The sequence below is a fragment of the Anomaloglossus baeobatrachus genome, chromosome 2, assembly GCF_048569485.1.
Source record: "Anomaloglossus baeobatrachus isolate aAnoBae1 chromosome 2, aAnoBae1.hap1, whole genome shotgun sequence".
Classification (NCBI taxonomy): Eukaryota; Metazoa; Chordata; class Amphibia; order Anura; family Aromobatidae; genus Anomaloglossus; species Anomaloglossus baeobatrachus.
In genome coordinates this window covers 96,618,979-96,643,438 of record NC_134354.1, presented here as the reverse complement: position 1 = coordinate 96,643,438, position 24,460 = coordinate 96,618,979, and the positions used below count along the sequence as shown (strand labels likewise).

The window sequence follows — 24,460 nt, the reverse complement described above, 5'->3', positions numbered from 1 at the left end:
AACGCAGGCAGACGCGCTCTGCAAATGTCTTTGCACTAGTGGGACTATAGCAAAGTCCAATAGCCACGTATAGGATGCCACTAGGTACACTGAGTGTTTGCTAGTATAATGGCTTGGTTAGAATGAGTTGTAGTGTGCAACGCAGGCAGACGCGCTCTGCAAATGTCTTTGCACTAGTGGGACTATAGCAAAGTCCAATAGCCACGTATAGGATGCCACTAGGTACACTGAGTGTTTGCTAGTATAATGGCTTGGTTAGAATGAGTTGTAGTGTGCAACGCAGGCAGACGCGCTCTGCAAATGTCTTTGCACTAGTGGGACTATAGCAAAGTCCAATAGCCACGTATAGGATGCCACTAGGTACACTGAGTGTTTGCTAGTATAATGGCTTGGTTAGAATGAGTTGTAGTGTGCAACGCAGGCAGACGCGCTCTGCAAATGTCTTTGCACTAGTGGGACTATAGCAAAGTCCAATAGCCACGTATAGGATGCCACTAGGTACACTGAGTGTTTGCTAGTATAATGGCTTGGTTAGAATGAGTTGTAGTGTGCAACGCAGGCAGACGCGCTCTGCAAATGTCTTTGCACTAGTGGGACTATAGCAAAGTCCAATAGCCACGTATAGGATGCCACTAGGTACACTGAGTGTTTGCTAGTATAATGGCTTGGTTAGAATGAGTTGTAGTGTGCAACGCAGGCAGACGCGCTCTGCAAATGTCTTTGCACTAGTGGGACTATAGCAAAGTCCAATAGCCACGTATAGGATGCCACTAGGTACACTGAGTGTTTGCTAGTATAATGGCTTGGTTAGAATGAGTTGTAGTGTGCAACGCAGGCAGACGCGCTCTGCAAATGTCTTTGCACTAGTGGGACTATAGCAAAGTCCAATAGCCACGTATAGGATGCCACTAGGTACACTGAGTGTTTGCTAGTATAATGGCTTGGTTAGAATGAGTTGTAGTGTGCAACGCAGGCAGACGCGCTCTGCAAATGTCTTTGCACTAGTGGGACTATAGCAAAGTCCAATAGCCACGTATAGGATGCCACTAGGTACACTGAGTGTTTGCTAGTATAATGGCTTGGTTAGAATGAGTTGTAGTGTGCAACGCAGGCAGACGCGCTCTGCAAATGTCTTTGCACTAGTGGGACTATAGCAAAGTCCAATAGCCACGTATAGGATGCCACTAGGTACACTGAGTGTTTGCTAGTATAATGGCTTGGTTAGAATGAGTTGTAGTGTGCAACGCAGGCAGACGCGCTCTGCAAATGTCTTTGCACTAGTGGGACTATAGCAAAGTCCAATAGCCACGTATAGGATGCCACTAGGTACACTGAGTGTTTGCTAGTATAATGGCTTGGTTAGAATGAGTTGTAGTGTGCAACGCAGGCAGACGCGCTCTGCAAATGTCTTTGCACTAGTGGGACTATAGCAAAGTCCAATAGCCACGTATAGGATGCCACTAGGTACACTGAGTGTTTGCTAGTATAATGGCTTGGTTAGAATGAGTTGTAGTGTGCAACGCAGGCAGACGCGCTCTGCAAATGTCTTTGCACTAGTGGGACTATAGCAAAGTCCAATAGCCACGTATAGGATGCCACTAGGTACACTGAGTGTTTGCTAGTATAATGGCTTAGTTATCAGTTGGAGTGTGCAGAGGACAAGAGGGTACAGTGGCAGGATTGTGGTGCTCTGGGTAGAGGAATGGAAGACTGCCTTTCTATTCCCTCCTAATGGTGAAATGCAGGTAGGAAATCCCTGACCTGGGCTACACAGACGCTGTTGCTGTTTGCAGGACCTGTCACCTATGGCTCTCTGACCCTGCCGGTTGGAGCCCTTAAAAGGACTGCTATAAAGTGCTCTCCCTAAGCTGTCTAACGCTGTGTATGCAGCGCATACAGCTGTATCGGCTATAGGACTCAGGAAGACGGAGCTGCGACAGTGATGTCTGACACCAAAGACGCAGAAGGCAGATAATGGCGTCCGTGAAGAAAATGTCCGGTTTTATAATGCAGGGACATGTGACATGCAGATCCTATCACACATGCCGTTGCTTCTCTGGCTCAAAGTCCACTTAGCTGTGTGTGTGTCTGGGATTGGCTGACATGCTGGCCCGCCCCACAAGACGCGCGCGCTTAGGGAAGGAAGACAAGAAAAAAAAAAAAAAAAAATGGCGATCGCCATTATAGAAACAGCAGTGATCTGAAGGCGCTGTTCACGCACACTATACACTGAAATGTGATAATAGTTTGATTCACAGAGTGACTTACACTATTACAGCAGAAACCAAGCTATGATTTAGCTGTTTTTTGGCTGCTAGAACCGTTCTCGAACGTTTCTAGAACTACCGAGCTTTTGCAAAAAGCTCGAGTTCTAGTTCGATCTAGAACATGCCCCAAAATCACTCGAGCCGCGAACTGGAGAACCACGAACCACGAACCGCGCTCAACTCTAGTCACCTGGCATCAAGCCCTGGGGTTAGTGATGTCACGGCATCTGAACAAATACCCGACATTACTAACCCAGTCAAGTAATAGAAAAAAATAAAGACAAAAAAAAAATTTATTTGAAAAAAAAACTCCCCGAAACATTCCTCTTTTACCAATTTATTGAAAATAAATAAATTTCGGTCGCTGTAATCCATTTTGGAGGTCCCACGCCGACTCTGGATCTTCTAGAATATGGGGGGCACGTTCAGGGAACGTATCCCCCATTTTCTGGAAGAGCAAGCTCTCCATGAGCAGTGTGGGTGCAGTAATCTGAGAATACTGCACTCACACTGCCCCGGTCCAACCTAGGGCAGAGTGACCTGCAGTAACCTCATTCTAGAATATGAGGGGCACGCTCACAGAACGTACCCCCCATTTTCTAGAACAGCAGTCTCTCCATGTGAGGAGTGTGACTGCAGATTACCGCACTCACCCTCCCCCGGTCCACAGTGGAGTAGCCTGTGCAGTAGCGACGTCAGCAGGATCCCTGCTTGCAGGGATCCAGCTGACAGCCGCTGTCTGCGCATGCGCCGTCAGCTTTCAAGAAGGAGGCGGCGTGCTGTGATTGCGGGGCCGGAGCAGGAGCACCAGCAGCCAGGTAACGTAAAACCGGGGGCTGGGGGGGGGGGCGACGGCGACGGCGGGACCTGGGGACAACTTTCTGCCGCATGTGACGTGTCACATGCGGCAGAAAGTGCAGGATGAATGCGGCCGCCATCTTCCACGCTCCGGAGGGGGGAGGGGGGAGGCGGCTCTGGAGACCGGAGGGGGCTCCGGGGACCAGAGATCTCTGGTGGACCGGAGGAGGGGTCAGGGGGAGGACATTTCCCTCCGATCTGAAATGTTTGATCATTTCAGATCGGAGGGAAATGAATGCAGAGCCGGCGGCGGCGGGAGTTTTCAGCGCGCGTCGGCGCCATCTTGGATTTTCCGGAGGGGGGGTAGGGGTGGTGGGGGGACTCTCCGGTACCGGGGGCTTTGGGGGCACTAAGGGCTCATATTTATTTCTCATCTGACATGTTTGATCACGTCAGATGAGAAATAAATCAATTTTACCGGCCATTTATTTTTTTTTAATGTTGTCGCCGGTATACGGTGTATACCGGCGATCGCATTAACGGGGTCCAAAAAAAACACCCCGATTCATAATCTTGGGGGTCTCAGCTACCTCCGGTAGCTGAAACCCCCGAGATTTTTCGTCACTGGGGGGCGCTACAAGCTTTTTCCGGCCTGACGTCTCAAGACGTCGGAACAGAATAAGTACCCTGTTTTTCCGACGTCTTGAGACGTTAGGCCGTCGCTATGGGGTTAATGTGTGCAGCAAAATGTTAGAAATGTTCTACCAGTCTGTAGTGGCAAGTGCCATCTTTTTTGCACTCATATGCTGGAGTAGTAGTGTGCGGGTCTCGGATGCTAATAAGGCAAGCTCCGCTGTTGGCTGCAATCTGGACCCTTGAGGAAGTAGTGGAGAGAAGAACTCTGAAAAAGTGTATGGCGATTATGAATAATAATGCACATCCATTATATGAGCTATTCATGAGACAGAAGAGACCTTCAGTAACCGGCTAATCCTGCTGAGGTGTAAGAAGGAAAAATATAGGAAATCATTTGTGCCAACTGCTATGGGAATGTACAACAATAACATTAGTGTTAAATCATCAAGGTGAATGTTTACTTCTTTATTTCTTCTACTTTTCAGTTTACCCGCTGTGTATGACCTAATCGAATGTATAATGTTCTTCTGTCAACTCTACTGTCTTGTCAATTAGTAATTCATGTTATTATTTAAGTTGTGCTGCTGTGATACCATAATTTCCCACGGGATCAATAAAGTGTATTGTATTCTATCGTATCGTAAACAACATGGAAGGGACAGACTTAGAACAGTGTTTCTGTCATATGTCACATCTCCACAGGGTGGCACTGTTGCCAACTTTTTATTTGTATCTTGTGTAGTTTTGCTCCGAGCTGCCAGCCGCAATTATTTTTTTATTGAGATCTATAAATCCTTCTCAATAAATTAGAATATATTCAAAAAGTGATTTTTTTTCAGTTAGCACACACGGAGACATGAATGGCCCTGTATCCCTTCCTCACGGAGCATCACACACGTGTGTTTAATGCATGGATGAGTGTAACAGGCCTTTTATAGTCAGAATAATGCGGTGTGTGTTATGTCATATTAATAGATTCCACAACTTTCTTGTCATTATAATAACATTAAATCCTACGTGTATCTGCAGAATTCATCATCTTCTGTAACAGGTCGAGTATAACAGTATTGGTCGTCTTTCCATTTACTTCTTTAACAAAGTTATCTGGAGATGCAAGAAAAACAAGGAAATGTATGATGAAAGTCTTCACAGGCATTTAATGTATTTAATAAGGGTAACAATTACTGACCAGGTTGCCTTTCAGGGGTTGGTGGGCTGCTGTTATTTGCACTGATCTGTGTGGGGGTCGGTGAATTAATGGAGGGAGGTGGAGCCGTAAGACTGCAACATTAAAAAATAAGTTTTATGTTATTTGTTCATAATACAATAGTCTGTATAAGTTTAAAGGGAATCTGTCACCAGGTTTTTAACACCTAATCTGAGAGCAGCATCACATAGGTATAGACACCCTGATTCCAGCCATGTGTCACTTACTGGGCTTCTTGATGTAGTTTGGATAAAATCACTGTTTAATCAGTAAAAGATTATCATTAGAGGACTACTTGGCGTGCTGCAGGTAGTCCAGCATATTCATGAGCTCTGTATAACTGCTAGACCTGCAGCTGAGAAAACATTGATTTTATCAAAATGTCAGCAAACAGCTCAGTAAGTGATACATCACTGGAATCAGGGTCTCTGTCTCTATATTATGCTGCTCTCAGATGGGGGAGCAAAAACCTGGTGACAGATTCCCTTTAATGATGGCTTCAGATACATGTTGCTGCACTTTCATGTTTCTGCCACCAGGAGGAGATGATTAAGCAAAATTTTATGGGCTGTTCTTTAAAATTCACTTGCACTGTCACCGAGAAAATTATTTGCTTTAATTTTCCAACTGATTATTCAGAGTAAGGAACATAGAAGCAAAGTAAACTCAGGTGAACTCTCACAATCTTATCAATACGTTTTAGGTTCATAAATATAAATTCCAGCTGGCGTACAGAGTTTTAAAGGGAATATGTCTACCCTATCTGAGAGCAGGTTAATATAGGGCATCAACCCTGTTTCCAGCAATCTGTCACTTACCAGGCTGCATGCTGCAGTTTTGATAAACTCCCAGTTTTATCTGCTTCAGATCTCTCAGTTCCCTGAATGCTGAGCTCTGTATAACCCTGCCCACACCACTATCATTACAAATCCTTCCAGTTCTCATCTCGCAACAGTCATCAACGGCGGAGGATGACAGCTGATAGCCCTGTGAGATGAGATCCGGAAGTGTTTGTAATGCTACATAGCTCAGCTCTGCTGTTTCTCTATTTAGTATCCAAGGAGAATAATGAGGAGAGGAGGGCATTTTCTTTTCTCCTCGTAAGTCCAAGGTCGTGAAGGGGTTAATCAATATATATTGTAATAATAATAATAATAATAATAATAAGTTCCACCATTGGATGTGTGAAAAAAATATGTTCCCGTGCTGAGATAATCTAATATATACAGTGCCTACAAGTAGTATTCAACCCCCTGCAGATTTAGCAGGTTTGATAAGATGCAAATAAGTTAGAGCCTGCAAACTTCAAACTCAGGATTTATTAACAGATGCATAAATCTTACAAACCAACAAGTTATGTTGCTCAGTTAAATTTTAATACATTTTCAACATAAAAGTGTGGGTCAATTATTATTCAACCCCTAGGTTTAATATTTTGTGGAATAACCCTTCTTTGCAATTACAGCTAATAATCGTCTTTTATAAGACCTGATCAGGCCGGCACAGGTCTCTGGAGTTATCTTGGCCCACTCCTCCATGCAGATCTTCTCCAAGTTATCTAGGTTCTTTGGGTGTCTCATGTGGACTTTAATCTTGAGCTCCATCCACAAGTTTTCAATTGGGTTAAGGTTAGGAGACTGACTAGGCCACTGCAACACCTTGATTTTTTCCCTCTTGAACCAGGCCTTGGTTTTCTTGGCTGTGTGCTTTGGGTCATTGTCTTGTTGGAAGATGAAATGACGACCCATCTTAAGATCCTTGATGGAGGAGCGGAGGTTCTTGGCCAAAATCTCCAGGTAGGCCGTGCTATCCATCTTCCCATGGATGCGGACCAGATGGCCAGGCCCCTTGGCTGAGAAACAGCCCCACAGCATGATGCTGCCACCACCATGCTTGACTGTAGGGATGGTATTCTTGGGGTCGTATGCAGTGCCATCCAGTCTCCAAACGTCACGTGTGTGGTTGGCACCAAAGATCTCGATCTTGGTCTCATCAGACCAGAGAACCTTGAGCCAGTCTGTCTCAGAGTCCTCCAAGTGATCATGAGCAAACTGTAGACGAGCCTTGACATGACACTTTGAAAGTAAAGGTACCTTACGGGCTCGTCTGGAACGGAGACCATTGCGGTGGAGTACATTACTTATGGTATTGACTGAAACCAATGTCCCCACTGCCATGAGATCTTCCCGGAGCTCCTTCCTTGTTGTCCTTGGATTAGCCTTGACTCTTCGGACAAGCCTGGCCTCGGCACGGGTGGAAACTTTCAAAGGCTGTCCAGGCCGTGGAAGGCTAACAGTAGTTCCATAAGCCTTCCACTTCCGGATGATGCTCCCAACAGTGGAGACAGGTAGGCCCAACTCCTTGGAAAGGGTTTTGTACCCCTTGCCAGCCTTGTGACCCTCCACGATCTTGTCTCTGATGGCCTTGGAATGCTCCTTTGTCTTTCCCATGTTGACCAAGTATGAGTGCTGTTCACAAGTTTGGGGAGGGTCTTAATTAGTTAGAAAAGGCTGGAAAAAGAGATAATTAATCCAAACATGTGAAGCTCATTGTTCTTTGTGCCTGAAATACTTCTTAATACTTTAGGGGAATCAAACAGAATTCTGGTGGTTTGAGGGGTTGAATAATAAATGACCATCTGAATAAACTCTTCACAATTTAAAAAAAAAAAAAAAAGAAAAGAAAAGAAATAACATTCCTTTTTGCTGCAGTGCATTTCACACTTCCAGGCTGATCTACAGTCCAAATGTCACAATGCCAAGTTAATTCCAAATGTGTAAACCTGCTAAATCTTCAGGGGGTTGAATACTACTTGTAGGCACTGTACAATATGTCCCTGCTATGTACTGTGTAATGGCCGTGTCTGACCATATAGGGACATGGTCTGATCATACCACATCTCCTGGGGAGGGGAGGAACTAAAAAGTATACAGACATTACAATTACATCACGGGATTGCAAATGATTATTTATTTGAGGTAAAACATTTTTTAAAAAACAGACAGGGAAATGTTTTACCTCACAGAAAGAATCAGATGTGATCCCGTGCTGTAATGCTTTTGTATACTTTTTTACTTCCCTGTTCAGGAGATGTGGTATGATCAGACCATGTCCCTGTACAGTCAGACACAGCCATTACACAGTACATAGCAGGGATACATATATAAGATTATCTCAGCACAGGAACATTTTTTTTAAACACATCCGATTATGGTGATGATAATATTCCAAGATCAGTTGATTAAAATGAACTTTAAAACTAACATTGTTAGTGGGGAAAGCCCCTTTAACTCCTGGATCAGCACCGTTCCTCTGTTACGTCTCCTGGCGGTAATATGGACAACTCTTTTAAATATGGAAACAGGAATAATGGAAAAGTATGAAAATTAGGTATTATTTTATATTTTAGGTATGTTTTACTATTGAATAGAAAATGCTTTTCTCCTTATCTCTTTATACTGTACATTTATACAGCAGATACGTTATATACACTCTGCTTCTCCTTTTCATTGCCGCTTACTGGGCTGTGATAAACTATACTCAGGAAAACAAATTAGAGACCGGGTTTGAAATGACAGGCTGCATTTATCATTACCTCTCCACTGAATTGCCACCAAGCGACGTCTAAAATACAAAAAAATGTTTTCATTACTTTACCTCATATAACTTTACAGAAAAAGTCCAAACTTTTTGTTAAAACTCAATTAAAGCAATTCCATCATTAATTAACACCATTCTGAATTCTTTCGACAGCTCTGCAGTGAATATAAAATGTGTTATATTTGTTCCCTTAAGTAAAGAAATCTGTTCTTAATATAACGTCATATTCTTCAATTTAGCTACGAAGATGAGGCTTTACTTTAAAGCAAAGGTCCAGCGCAGTATAGTATTATAGTGTATGAAATAACTGCATCAGGGCTCCTAGACTGACCCTCAGACTAGAGACGCTGCACTGTCCTTTATCTCAGAGGTACACTTGATAGCGAGGTTTGAGCACCCAACATGACCCTGACTCCTGTCTGAGACCTGATCTTACTCCCCCTCTCCCCCACCCTTGGGGTGGGCTGGAAAACACAGTTAGGCCTAAGACACACAGCATGAAAATCGGAGCCAGTGGAATGCGATAAAACATCGCATTCCCCTCGGACCAATATTAACCTATGTGCCAGCACCCATGAGCGATTATTTTCTCAGCCCTAATCGGACTGAGAAAACAGTCGCAGCATGCTGCAGGTGGAATGCGGTCCTTGTTTCTCTCCCACCCATTGAAATCTATGGGGCTAGAGAAAAATCGCACTGCACTTGCATTACACCGGTGTAATGCGAGTGCAGAGCGAGAATGGCAATAGCCGGCAACAGAGGAGAGAGGGAGGTAAATCCCTCCCCTCCTCAGCGCCGGCCCTTCCCTCCTCAGCGCTGGCCTGCTCCTCCTCAATGCTGGCCCGCCCCCCACAGCTGTGGTCTGATCGCATGATCGGACCTCTGTCGCAATGACACTCGCATGACACTTGGCTCCCGCTGTGCTGCCAGCGTGAGCCGAGTGTCATGTGAGGATTGCAGTAGTCTTCATGTAGCCCCGGCCTAAGAAAATAATAAGGACAAGGTAGAACCAAAACTCGTTCACAGGCACTCAAACACGAAGGAGAGATTATACGTGTACAGAGGGAATAAACAAAAAAGTAACGAAGTAAACACACAACCAGGGAACTTCCACACCACTCAAAATAGCAAACTACATCTCACCAAGGACTGGATCACAACAAAAGACCAGAATCACTGGAGCTACGCTGAAGCTACTATCGGCTCAGAAAAACAGACTCCCATCTCTTAAATAGGAAGAAAATGGCTGTGGGTGGTAGTCAGCAACCTGAGCTCCCAGGAGCTGCACACCAATCCTCAGGAATTAACTCCTCCAGGACTGGGGAGAAATGGAAATGAATCAGCCAACGCCTGGCTCTGGCAGAGCAACTTGGAGACATCAGGTTGCCTCTCAGACTCTACAATGTGAACAGAGTCTGACGTCATTGTGGCACCCCGCGAGTGTGGAGCTGAACACCGCGTGACACACAGATACTAAATTTGCCTGAAGATAACTAAAGCATGCAAACAATAGATGATATCTTGAATTTAATCCCTTCTGCTGCATTTCCCAAATGCTTGGGCACCGTTTTCACTAGGTTCGAAATGTCTGCTGCAGTCTGAACCACGGCACTCTATATTTCCCATGCCTACCCTCTATTGTCATCGACATTAGAGAGGAATGCATTACTATCATCAGCGCTGGTTCATTCTCTGGCAGTGATAGAACATGGAGGCATGGTTCAGACTTTTCACTGCAACCCTGTGTGACAGCAATGGCCATTTTGAGCTCAAAGAAAATGGCCACAGCACTGGTAAAAGGCATCAGTAGTGATTAAAAGTAGGGCACTAGCTGACTTATATACAGGTAAATTCTCTATTTGGGCTGGAGGGTCACTTAAAAGTTGTTTGCCCTCCTTTTTTCTTTAAAACTGCGTTCAACATGGAATAAAAAAACAAACAAATTTGTACTCACCTACAGATCCCTTGCTATTTTCCCATAGTGCTGCCTGAGGCCTGTGATGGTCTTCTTGCTCCATAAATGGCAGGGACTGCACATTACCACCACAGCCAATCAATGGTTGCAAGGCAAGAGGGGCATTTGAATAGCAAAACATGTACTTATTGAATTGGTGAAAATCTGTTTAGTATGAGACACCCTTCTTACAAATTTTTAGGTTTCCCAGTGGCGCAGGGAGGGTGGGGGGGAACCAGTTGCCCAGGGTGTCAAAATCTATGGGGGCTCAAAACTTCAACCCTGCCCCATGCTTTCCCCATTGTGAAAGGATTGGTACTTGCAAACGCTGATTCTTTTGGGAGCAGTACCGTGAGTGCCTCAACCTGCTTCTGCAGAGTGCAAAGGGCAAGATGAGTTTGTCATCGGCTGATGCGCTTTACATAGACAGTGACCTAAATGACAAAGGTCACTTTAATGAAGCCAGCTTTGTAATTTTGGTCACTAAGTATGTAAAGCGCAAAAGCCGATGTCAAATTCTCCTCGACTGCTATACTCTCCATAAGCAGTGACTGAAATGACAGAAGATGAGCTGCTAATGAGTGACAGCAGTATTCAATCAAGTGCAGAGAAAGCCATGGAACCCATAGGGTGTAGGGGCGACATGACAGCCCGGAGGGTAGGGAGTTGATGGGGTTAAACAGTGTTGGTTCGTTTAGGAATGAGGAAAAGAAGGTGATTGGTTAGGGGGTGGAGTGTGGTGGTAGGAAAGGAGGGAGCTTCATGGTGTATATAATAGGAGGTGGGAGTCAATTACCTCCTCTTGCACTTCCTGGATGACAGCTTCCCACCCACCCTCCCTTCTACTGTGTATTGTTATTATTGGTGTTTATATGGATGTATAATTATTCAATTTTAAGAGCCGTTACAAAAAAAAAAAAAAATGAGAACAGAAAGGATTGGAGAAAGTGTCGTGTATAAAATAATAATAAAAAATATTTCTTTGTGGATTGTGATGTATATTGTCATTTGGGATTCTTGTAAGTGAGTGAATAAGATGGGGGTAATGTGGGAATATATGTATATGTATATGATGTGTATGATGTATATGTGTATGGTCAGCATAAGTAATGGGGATTATGTCCTTTGTCACAGCAGCAGGGGTAGGTCTGGTCCAGAGGAGCTCTAATTGTTACTGGTGTTTGGATGGAGAGCCGATGGGGAAGGTACAGTGGCTCCGGTTACTGGTGACTTGCAGGTACAAGGTTGTCTGCAGGGAGGAGGTATTGCTCCGTTGGTGATCAATGCCTTATATATGGGTCAGGGCTGCTGTGGCCATTTTTTACCAAGTCGCAAGCAGTGTCCGTGATATTATTGATACCGGGTAAGGGTAATTGGGAATAATATAGGAATCAACGACCGGAAAATCCCTCCTGGAAATGTCATGCAGAACGCAGGATTAAATACTGTCTTCGTTCATTACTAAAAACTGCTTTTATATTTTTACATTTGTTCTAATCTTAAGTAGGGTTAGGCTTAGAGCTAGAATTTGGCTTAGGCTTAAGCCTAAACTAAAGGCCGCTTTACACGCTGCGACATCGCTCAAGCGATCTCGTTGGGGTCACGGAATTTGTGAAGCACATCCGGTAGCTTTAGCGATGCCGTTGCGTGTGACACCTTTGAGTGATTTTGCATCGTTGCAAAAATGTGCAAAATCACTCATTGGTGACATGGGGGTCCATTCTCTAATATCGTTGCTGAAGCAGTAACAAAGTTGCTCCTCGTTCCTGCGGCAGCACACATCGCTCCGTGTGACACCGCAGGGACGAGGAACCTCTCCTTACCTGCCTCCCGCCTGCAATGTGGAAGGAAGGAGGTGGGCAGGATGTTTGTCCCGCTCATCTCCGCCCCTCCGCTTCTATTGGGCGGCGGTTCAGTGACTCAGCTGTGACGTCGCTGTGACGCTGAACGAACCGCCCCCTTAGAAAGGAGGCGTTTCAGTGGTCACAGCGACGTCGCAGGGCAGGTAAGTAGTGTGACGGGTCTGGGCGATGTTGTGCGCCACGGGCAGCGATTTGCCCATGTTGCACAACCGATGGGGGCGGGTACCCATGCTAGTGATATCGGTCACGATATCGCAGCGTGTAAAGCGGCCTTTAGGCCAGAGTCACACATCTGTGTTTTGTGGTCCGAGTCTGAATCCCTCCTATGGTTTGGGATGTATTAGAGTAGTAATTCTGCTACATTAAAATAAAAATGTAATTAAAAAAACCAAACAACTTTTAACTTTTTATTTTTAAATTTCAGTAAATAGCAAATAGCAGGGATAAGGTATACCACCCTCATCATGAATTAGATGAGTTGTGGCGTTATGCCCCTGTAAAAACACCAAAAACAGCAATTTTTTTTCACAACTACTTGTTGCACCATTGTTTTGTGACTTTACAAAATTATTTACCCAACTTTTGGCATAATCGCTATTATGAATTGGGACCATAGTGTTTTAACAAAAATATATACAATAGACAGGACTGTGCCTCATTACTTGATAGTGGCCATTTATCTTAAATTTATACTGGGCACCTTCGGTTATATTGGGATATTGGTAGAATAGTATAATATGGCATTTTCCACTGAATAGATTGGGTAGTAGCCTAAAGCGCGCTTTACATGCTGCGACATCGCTAATGCGGAGTCGTTGGGGTCACGGAATTCGTGACGCACATCCGGCCGCATTAGCGATGCCGTTGCGTGTGACACCGATAAGCGATTTTGCATCGTTGCAAAAACGTGCAAAATCGCTAATCGGCGACATGGGGGTCCATTCTCAAATCTCGTTACTGCATCAGTAACGAGGTTGTTCCTCGTTCCTGCGGCAGCACACATTGCTGCGTGTGATGCCGCAGGAACGAGGAAGCTCCCCTTACCTGCCTCCCGGCCGCTATGAGGAAGGAAGGAGGTGGGCGGGATGTTACGTCCCGCTCAGCTCCGCCCCTCCGCTGCTATTGGGCGGCGATTCAGTGTCGTCGCTGTGACGCCGCACGGACCGCCCCCTTAGAAAGGAGGCGGTTCGCCCGTCACAGCGACGTCGCCGGACAGGTATGTATGTGTGACGGCTGTTGTGCGACACGGGCAGCGATTTGCCCGTGTTGCGCAACAGATGGGGGCGGGTACCCACACTAGCGATATCGGGACCGATATCGCAGTGTGTAAAGTAGCCTTTACTGAGGTTGCAGTTTAGAGATGGCTCATTGCCTATATCTTGGTGATAGCACAAAATTTGAAGAAAAATAAAGAAGAAAAATCTTTTTCTTCTAACTCTTTCATTGAGTTTAGAGAAGTAGAAATTAGATAATGAGATAAATATCGATCTTTACCTTTCTTTGCTTCAGCAGCCTCCTGATCTGTCCTTGTAACTCATTTATTTGCTCTGTCGCCCTTTTCTCCAATTCGTAGCTGTGCTGTTGTTCCTGGTTTAAAACAAAACCATCATAAAGTAAAAAATTATCAATTCATGTTCTTCATTTATGATGCGATACAGCATAGAAGAGTCAGACTTTTTACCAATTAAAGGGAACCTGTGACCAGGTTTTTCCCTTATGAGCTGCGGCCACCACCACTGAGCTCCTATATACATCATTCAAGAATACTGTATATAAGAGCCCAGGCCGCTCTGTAGAACGTCAAAAACACCTTAATTATACTCACCTAAGGGGCAGTCCATAACGATGGGTGTCACCACTCTTGGTCCCAGCGCCTCCTCCATCTTGTACTATCGCCATCCTCCTGCACAGCCCGTGTGCATAATGCATCCTGCGTCATTCACACAGAAGCCTCTATTGTACTCCTGCGCATGCAAGCTTTGATCTGCACTGCTGAGGGCAGAGCAAAGTGCTGTAATACGGAGGCGTGACCACCTGTGCATGCGCACTACAGTACTTCTAGCTGTCCTTAGCTGGGCGAATCAAAGTGTGCATGCACTGTAGCACTATGGAGGCCTCTGCATGAATAAGGACGTGTCATGCACACGGGCTGCGCAGGAGGATGGCAATCTCACAAGATGGAGGAGGTGCCAGGACTAAGGGGCACTTTGCACACTGCGACATCGCTAGCCGATGCTTGCGATGCCGAGCGCGATAGTACCCGCCCCCGTCGCACATGCGATATCTTGTGATAGCTGCCGTAGCAAACATTATCGCTACGGCAGCTTCACACGCACTTACCTTCCCTGCGACGTCGCTCTGGCAGGCGACCCGCCTCCTTCCTAAGGGGGCGGGTCGCGCGGCGTCACAGCGACGTCACATGGCAGGCGGCCAATAGAAGCGGAGGGGCGGAGATGAGCGGGACGTAAACATCCCGCCCACCTCCTTCCTTCCGCATAGCCGGTGGAGGCAGGTAAGGAGATGTTCCTCGCTCCTGCGGCTTCATACACAGCGATGTGTGCTGCCGTAGGAACGAGGAACAACATCGTATCTCCTATTGGTGCCACATTATGAAAATGACCGACACTACACAGATCACTGATTTACGACGCTTTTGCGATCGTTTATCGGCGCATCTAGGCTTTACATGTTGCGACGTTGTTACTGGCGCCGGATGTGCGTCACTTTCGATTTGACCCCGACGATATTGCAGTAGCGATGTCGCAGCGTGCAAAGTACCCCTAAGATCAGCGACACCCATTGGACTGGACCGCCCCCTCAGGTAAGTATTATAAAGATTTTTTTTACATTATACAGAGTGGTCTCAACTCTTATATACAGTATTCTAGAATGCTGTATATAAGGGCTTACCAGTGGGGACCGCAGGTTATAAGGAAAAAGCCTGGTGACAGGTTCCCTTTAAACACACATTAGCTGCCACCATTGTCAGGTATCCACAGGTAGGGATCATTGTTAAAGATCAGTATGGTAATACTCTATCCAAAGAATTTTTTGGGGTCATACCTCTAGTTGCCTTCGACTTTAGTTAGAGGCACACAGATCTTTTTGTCATGGATTCTGGGAAAATTGTCATGTTGCATTATGAAGATATTCTTCACTCAAAACATTACTAATAGAGTCATGATATGGGAGTATATAGAAGACGTGTTGGTGTATCAGCCCCTAAAGGGAAGCCATCATCAGAATATAGACCATTGTATAAATCAGGTTTATGTGTTGCATATATTTTGGCAATGTTTTTTCTAAATAGTTTTCTTGCAATTTTCACACTAAAGGGGGCTTTACACGCTGCGACATCGCTAATGTGGAGTCGTTGGGGTCACGGAATTTGTGACGCACATCCGGCCGCATTAGCGATGCCGTTGCGTGTGACACCGATAAGCGATTTTGCATCGTTGCAAAAACGTGCAAAATCGCTAATCGGCGACATTGGGGTCCATTCTTAAAAATCGTTACTGCAGCAGTAACGAAGTTGTTCCTCGTTCCTGCGGCAGCACACATCGCTGCATGTGACGCCGCAGGAACGAGGAAGCTCCCCTTACTTGCCTCCCAGCTGCTATGCAGAAGGAAGGAGGTGGGCGGGATGTTACGTCCCGCTCATCTCCGCCCCTCCGCTGCAGAGACAGAGCCGCACAATCAGAATGAACTCGGGTGAACTTCACCCGACTTCATTGTCATATTGCGGCTCTGTCTGTGCCGCGTCCTGATTAGCGGTCACCCGTGAAGGGCTCACCGGTGACCGCTAAGACCCCGAGTGACTGAAGTTAGCAGTCCTCTCTCATACTCACCGATCCCCGATCTCCGGCGTGGCGCTGCACGGCGTTCACACTGCTGCGGCGGCTTTTACTATTTTGAGAAAGCTGGCCGCTCATTAAACAATCTCGTATTCCCTGCTTTCCCCGCCCACAGGCGCCTATGATTGGTTGCAGTGAGACACACCCCCACGCTGAGTGACAGGTGTCTCACTGCACCCAATCACAGCAGCCGGTGGGCGGGTCTATACTGTGCAGTGAAATAAATAATTAAATAATTTAAAAAAACGGCGTGCGGTCCCCCCCAATTTTAATACCAGCCAGATAAAGCCATACGGCTGAAGCCTGGTATTCTCAGGATGGGGAGCTCCACGTTATGGGGAGCCCCCCAGCCTAACAATATCAGTCAGCAGCCGCTCAGAATTGCCGCATACATTAGATGCGACAGTTCTGGGACTGTACCCGGTTCTTCCCGATTTACCCTGGTGCGTTGGCAAATCGGGGTAATAAGGAGTTAATGGCAGCCCATAGCTGCCACTAAATCCTAGATTAATCATGTCAGGCGTCTCCCCGAGATACCTTCCATGATTAATCTGTAAATTACAGTAAATAAACACACACACCTGAAAAAATAATTTATTAGAAATAAAAACCATTAACAAATTCCCTCATCACCAATTTAATAAGCCCCAAAAAGCCCTCCATGTCCGGTGTAATTCAGGATGGTCCAGCGTCGCTTCCAGCTCTGCTGCATGGAGTTGACCGGAGCTGCAGCAGAAACCGCCGCTCCTGTCAGCTCCATGCAGCAACTGAGGTGAGTAGCGCGATCAGCTGAGCTGTCACAGAGGTTACCCGCTGTCACTGGATCCAGCGGTGGCCGCGGGTAAATCGGGAAAAGCCGGGTACAGTCCCAGAACTGTCGCATCTAATGTATGCGGCAATTCTGGGTCGGCTGCTGACTGATATTGTTAGGCTGGGGGGCTCCCCATAACGTGGAGCTCCCCATCCTGAGAATACCAGCCTTCAGCCGTATGGCTTTATCTGGCTGGTATTAAAATTGGGAGGGACCGCACGCCGTTTTTTAAAATTATTTAATTATTTATTTCACTGCACAGTATAGACCCGCCCACCGGCTGCTGTGATTGGGTGCAGTGAGACACCTGTCACTCAGCGTGGGGGCGTGTCTCACTGCAACCAATCATAGGCGCCTGTGGGCGGGGAAAGCAGGGAATACGAGATTGTTTAATGAGCGGCCGGCTTTTTCAAAATAGTAAAAGCCGCCGCAGCAGTGTGAATGCCGTGCAGCGCCGCGCCGGAGATCGGGAACGGTGAGTATGAGAGAGGAGGGGAAAATGACTGACAGACTGTGAGAGAGGGACAGAGATAATGACGGACCGACAGAGAGAGAATAGAGACTGAGAGGGAGAGACCGACTGACAGAGAATAGTGATTGACAGACATTGTGAGACATCACTCGTTTCCAGTGTTTTAGGAAACATGCGAGAAATGTATTTAGAAAATCGGATGTCACTAGGATGGTGTGAGTGCCGTCCCGTAACATCCGATTATTTACACGCTCCCATAGACTTGCATTGGAGAGACTCGCAGTAGAAACTCGCAAACAAGCAGCATGCTGCGATTTTTTTCTCAGTCCGATTTGGACTGAGAAAAAAATCGCAAATGCGAGCTGAATCATTGACTAACATGTGTCCGATTCCAATGCGAGTTTTTCTCGCATTGCTCTACTGCGAGAAACTCGCAAGTGAGAAGCAGCCCATAGACTTGTATGGGTGCGAGTGAATACGGCTCTCACATACACCCACAGCATGCTGCGATTGCTTTCTGTGTGCGATTTCACCTAAGAAAAACAAAATCGCAGATGGGAACTGCCTGATAGAATAACATTGGTCCGAGTGGAATGTGATTTTTTTTTTTTATCACATTACAATCATCTGATTTTACTCATCGTGTGCCCTAAGCCTAATACAAATTAAATTATAGATAAAGTAAAATTTATAATACAAATTGAATATAGCTTTAAAAAGATACAATAAAAAACAAAATTACAGTTGCTAACAATTGCAATCAGACCTGCTTAAGCTGATTTTCGAGGGCTGCTTTATCTTCTTTATATTTTCTTCTGGTTTCTGCCAGAATTTGATTGAGCCGTTCTTCCTGTTGCCTACGTTACACATATATAATAAGTAATTAAGTCATGTAGAACTGTATTAATTATGAAAATGTTGATTTTCAGAATTTTTGTATAGAAGTGATGCAGCCTAGGGGATCGGAGGCAAAATTAAAGGATGAAAAGCGTATTGTTTTTGTGTGTTTTTACTTTCTATGAGTTGTTGGCTTTTTTAACCATGTGTAGACCTAGAAGACCCCTGTATTTTTTTTATGTAGAGCCACTTGCTATCATAGTAGTGTTACATCGCTGCTTACTTGTGTGTATCAATACAAAATATATCATAATTTTGGCAGTGTTTGTGCAAAGAGAACCTATTCATTAAGACTAGCATTTTCCGTTTTCATTTTTTCCTCCCCTTCTTCCAAGAGCTATAACTCTTTATTTTTCTGTAAATATTTCCATATTAGGGCTTGTTTTTTGTGGGACAAGTTGTACTTTTGAATTACACCATTTATACTGCCCCATTTTGTACTGGAAAATGTGAAAAAAATTCCAAGAGTGGTGAAATTGCAAAAAAAGTAAAATTCCAGAATGGATTTTTGGTTTTTATATTTATCATGTCCAATAGATTGTAAAACTCACCTGGCATTGTGGTTTCCCAGATCAGTACGAGTACAAAGGTAACAAACGTATAGCTTTTTTATTTAAATGGTGAAAAAAAATTCTGAAATTTGTGAAAATGTTTTTGCTTTTGCTGCCACTTTCCGAGACCATAATGTTTTTAATTTTCGGGATCTTGCATGAGGGCTAATTTCTGCGCCTTAAGCTGACATTTTGGAGTAGGTTCATTGTTTTGATGGCCTTTTATTGCATTTTATTGCACCGTTGCGTTGTCAAAAAAAAAGTAATTCTGGCATTTAGATTTCTTTTATCGTTTCGCCGTTTCCTGATCAGATTAATTTATTTTATATTATATTATATTTTAATGGATCGGACATTTGTAATTGCAGCTATACCAAATGTGTGTATTTTTTGTTTTATTTTTAATGGGGCAATAGGAGGGTGATTTGAACTTTTGTGTTTTCTTTACTTTTTAAAAACTTTTTCTTTTACTTTTTACTGGATTTAACAGTCCCCTTACGTGGCTTGAAGCTGTGACTGTATGATTATTTATGCTATACAAAACAGTATATCAGCAATGCTTTGTATAGCAGAAATCATGATCTCCTTTGAATGTCGGCTCGCAGCAGGAGGATCGTGATGACAGGCATGGGGGTCATCACTCAGGTAACCCTCTGTTGTCATGACAACCCGTCCAGCGCCCCGAAATCATGTGACAGGTGTGCTGATGGGTTTATCAATGACGCGCTTCCTGTCTGTACCTGTTAGATGCCACTGTCAGTGATTTACACATGCATTTAACTGGTTAACAGCTGTAGATGGATCTCGGATTCACCAGCTGCTGTTAGAGACACTTGATGTCTGATTAAAAGAACCATCAAATGCGGGGAAAAATGCAGGCTCACTGTGTGAGCCCACATCAAAGGCATGGACACAGTCGATGACGTAAATATATGCGTACGTCGTTGGTCATGAAGGGATTACTGAAGAGCTCACTGAAATACAAAGTACTAAATCCTTTAAGAGACACACACCACTTAATGAATTTGGCGAATCTTTTCATTGGCATGCATCTACGTGCCCCTCGCCAGAAGTGCTTCTCTAGATACAGAATGGAATATCATTTCTGGTGTAAGACACGCAGTATGTCGTATTGAATTTGATGGCCGGGTGTAGCCTCACCATTTCCTATACTGTGTCCACTCCAGCTCTGCACATTTCAGAGGAATTGCTTCAAACTGGCGTTAAAATGCCAAACATCTCATTTTATGCAATTCTGAATTGTGTAAAAAGTTTACACCTTTTCTGCTGTAAAACATTTTGATGAATGGGGCCTAAGGGTGAATGCACATGACACTACTGTCTATAGTGGCACAGAGATCCATTGTATTGTTTTTTTTAGAACTTTTTCTACTTAGTATCAGAATTGGTGAGAAATAATATAATAATAATAATAATAATAATATTTATTCATTTATATAGCGCTATTAATTCCACAGCGCTTTACATAGAAATAGACCTGTGAATGCCTTTGCTGGATGTCAGAGGTAGAGCACTGCCCCATAGAAAACACCATTCATGGTTTATGCCATAAATATCTGATTCTCACCTCTGGACCTCCAAAAGAGTCCCCCGGGAAAGTGTGCTTTCTAATTCTCATAGCGATGACTAGTGAGAGCCAGGCATGGCAGGAACTATAGTGATACTATTAAAGACCCGTGATGGCTAGGGGCACTTATGGAGATTTTTCCATTTCTGGCAACACAAGATGAGATGTTTATCTGTAAGAAAACAGGCCACACTCTTCTTACATCATGATGACTTATGATTTTATTATTTGTGAAAAAAAACAAGCTACATATCCAGTGGAATTAAACCACTCATGGTTAAAATTTGAATTTTTGCGTCTAATTCTATGACAAGGACTCTCCTGTACCCCTCTTTACATCTATGTTCCCTGCCACGTTTAGGGTGCTTATTATAATGTCCACTCCATCTGTTATAGTGCTTACAAATACTATTGCATGCACTTATTATCTCCCGTCTCGATTACTGCAACCCTCTGCTCTCTGGCCTCCCTTCTAACACTTTCACTCCCCTCCAATTTATCCTAAACTCTGCTGCCCAACTAATGCACCTCTCCCATCGCTATTCCCCAGACTCTCCTCTCTGTCAATCCCTTTACTTCACTGGCTTCCCATTGCCCGAAGACCCCCTTCAAAACCATGACATACAAAGCCATCTACAACCTGTCTCCTCCATACTTCTGTAACCTAGTTTCCTGGTACCTACCTGCACGCAAACTCCGATCTTCACAAGATCTCCTTCTCTCCTGCCTTCTTACCTCCTCTTCCCACAATCACATAAAATATTTCTCCTGCACCTCCTCCATACTCTGGAACTCTCTACCACAGCATAGCAGACTCTCGCCTACTGTGGAAACCTTCAAAAGGAACCTAAAAACCATCTCTTCCGACAAGCCTACAACCTGCAGTAACCCTCAGTTCACTATAGCGTCACCTGCTGTATCCTCACCCATCACCTGTAGACTGTGAGCCCTCGTGGGCAGGGTCCTCTCTTCTGTACCTGTCTGTGCCTTGTATTGTTTATGATTAGTACACTTGTCCCTATTATGTGTACCTGTTTTTCACATGTAAAGCACCATGGAATAAATGGCGGTACAATAATAAATAATAATAACTGAATTACGGTTCCCTACAACTCCCAAGTGCTCACTCGTACTCACTTATAAAGCAGAGTAAATTTCACAGATATGGTTATATATACATTGTACCTTTACAGTAGCTCTGCCAAATGGAGCGAATGGGACCCTGGGCACTTATAAACAGCCTCCATGTACGTTTGCCATTTGCATGGTGGCTTGTTATTTTTTTATTATCACATTTTTTATTTTTCATGAATAGTTTTATTGAAATTAACTTGCTCATACACAAGAGGTTTTTAAACCCAGAGAGAGACATCAGTTTAGAGTAGGTACCCAGTATACAAGGTATGCCTTTAAGTGGCTACTGGGCAGATATAAAAATGGCCATTTTTGGATGCTATCTAATTTTTTTCTTAGATTTCCTTTAACACTAAGGCGGGCTTTGCACGTTGCGACATCGCAAGCCGATGCTGCGATGTCGCACGCGATAGTCCCCGCCCCTGTCGCAGGTACGATATCGTGTGATAGCTGGCGTAGCGAAAATTATCGCTACGCCAGCTTCACATGCACTCACCTGCTCTACGACCGTCGCTCTGGCCGGCGAACCGCCTCCTTCCTAAGGGGGCGGGTCGTGCGGCGTCATAGCGACGTCACACGGCAGGCGGCCAATAGCGGCGGAGGGGCGGAGATGAGCAGGATGTAAACATCCCGCCCACCTCCGTCCTTCCGCATAGCCGCCGGCGGCAGGTAAGGAGATGTTCCTCGTTCCTGCGGCTTCATACACAGCGATGTGTGCTGCCGCAGGAACGAGGAACAACATCGTACCTGTCGCGGCACCAGCATTATGGAAATGTCTGTGAATGCAACGATGATACGATAACGACGTTTTTGCGCTCGTTCATCGTATCATCTAGCATTTACACACTACGACATCGCAAGTGACGCCGATGTCGTAGTCTGCAAAGCCGCCCTAATGCATATTTATATTCTTACATTCATTCATGGTTTTCATGCTTTAGCATTTCAGAGTGCAACTGTCTTTTTTTTTGTCATTTATTGAAATTAAGGTTTGTGTAGTGTCCATCTTATGGAGACTAATGTCTTGTTGCCAATATTTATGTATAAAACAACATTTTCCACCTTTTTTGTTCCTCTTCTCTCTGTATTCTCATTTGTTCTTCCCTTTGTTCTTTTTCAGCCGTCTGTCTTTTTAACATTTCCCGTTCTTCTCTGCAATTACACAAATAATAGGCGACATTTAGTCAACAACACTGACATTTATATGACTAATAGGATTACTTATTGTTTATTCTCCTTGTCCTTTGCCTGAAATATTGATGGCTCTTGATAACACAGCCAAGACCTTTTTATTTTCTTTTTGGCTTTTTTTCTTATCAGGTTTATTCTAATTGAAAAATGTAATCTTACAGATAACAATTTGAAAAAAAAAAACCAAACCCCTTACCTTGCTTCTCTTCTATCTTGTGGCCTTGTTCTTGGATATGTTGTCAGTTTGGTAACATAACTCCAATGAGGGGTTGCTAAAAAGTACAAGTGAAGTAAGGTGTACTTTTAAAATGTTATAATGGTAATTGTGTTAAATATTCTAATTTGATAGATGATATCAACTTGGATTCAGAAAGAGAGGCCGTACTGGGCCCTGCCTTAAAAGGGAAACCAACATGACTGGGTTAGGACGGGAATTAAAATGGATACAAGCGACAGGGGTTAAAAGATATTCAGAGGGTGCGGAAATAAGGGATTTGAAATAGCATTGGGGGCGTAGCTAAGAGGAGGAGGGAACATTAGGGGATTTATAAGGGTTAGTCCGCTAGTTGGGTCATCCATTTTAGGCACGGATAGGGAGCAATTTGGGGTTTGTGGCGGAACGGTGGGGGGGAACCCACTAGGTTCTGGACCCCTCAGGTAGACTCTTTATGTGCCGGCGGGTAGAGGAATCTCGTGGTAGGCCTGGATGGGCCACGGGTTGGGGCTTGTGTTCATATGAGGCCAGGTTGTTTTTTAACTGGTGCCTCCGAGCGGCTCGAGGTAAAGGATCAGCCTGGCTACAGTTTTGGGTAGAAGACCCGACGGCAGGTTTGGGTCTTTAAGGACCACCCTCTGGTTTTTGTTGAGTATACTTTTGGTGTTTATGTTGTTTGTTACAATAAAAAAGGCTGCTGTGGCCAATTAAATCCATATTTGGTGTGCAGTCTGTTTATTTCGGGGGGCGGTAAGGGAGGGGTTTATTTGAAGTATTCCTTAATGACTCGACTATACCCGTGGTCATGCTGAAAAACCATAGATGCATAGGAGAGGCTGTAGGCTGTGCCTATGCAGGAGCATGTTGTGCCTGATTCATTAACAGGCGTATGTCTCTCCATGAATGAGGTGCACCTAACTCTAGATCAGCTTTCATTAAGTCTGGTGTGTAATGACCCAGTCTTAGGCCTCCGACACACATCCGTGCCGCTGGTACGTGTTTGGTACGTTTTTGCATGTACCGGCGGCACGGAGACACGTACACCAATGCTACCCTATGGTAGCAGGCACACACACGTAAAACCACATGGAACGTGTGTCCGTGTCGTTTGTTCGTGTGTGCATTTTCCAACACGCTCGATATGTCCGTTTTTCGCCGGCATCACGCATGCACAGACCCGCTAAAGTCAATGCCTGCCTGCACGGATGGCACACGTAGCATGTCCGTGTGCTACACATACCGTCCGTGTGCGTTTTTTAGTGAGCGATGTCGGTCAATCTATTTTATATGTGGTTGTCAATCATTATCCCTTTTTTTATGTGGTTGTCAGTCAATATCCCTTTGTCGGTCGGTCTGTATCTCCCTCTGTCTCATACTTGCCGATCACCAGCGCGGCGATGAACAGCTGTGCAAAAGCTATGGTG

At 44.8% G+C, this 24,460-nt stretch overlaps 1 protein-coding gene and 1 long non-coding RNA gene across 2 annotated transcripts in view; one reads left to right on the top strand and one right to left on the bottom strand.

The window, feature by feature from the left end:
- Positions 1-14,207, bottom strand: part of LOC142292401 (uncharacterized) — a 50,940-nt gene extending 36,733 nt beyond the window's left edge. The window contains exons 1-5 of the mRNA XM_075337752.1: positions 14,181-14,207; positions 13,819-13,911; positions 8,504-8,532; positions 4,891-4,982; positions 4,719-4,805 (exon numbers count right to left, since the gene is read on the bottom strand). Coding sequence (XP_075193867.1) covers positions 4,719-4,805; positions 4,891-4,982; positions 8,504-8,532; positions 13,819-13,911; positions 14,181-14,207 — 328 coding nt within the window. The remainder of the gene's footprint in view (positions 1-4,718; positions 4,806-4,890; positions 4,983-8,503; positions 8,533-13,818; positions 13,912-14,180) is intronic.
- The window catches only part of LOC142283810 (uncharacterized), a 177,638-nt gene that overhangs the window by 47,542 nt on the left and 105,636 nt on the right, over positions 1-24,460 (top strand). The window lies entirely within an intron of this gene.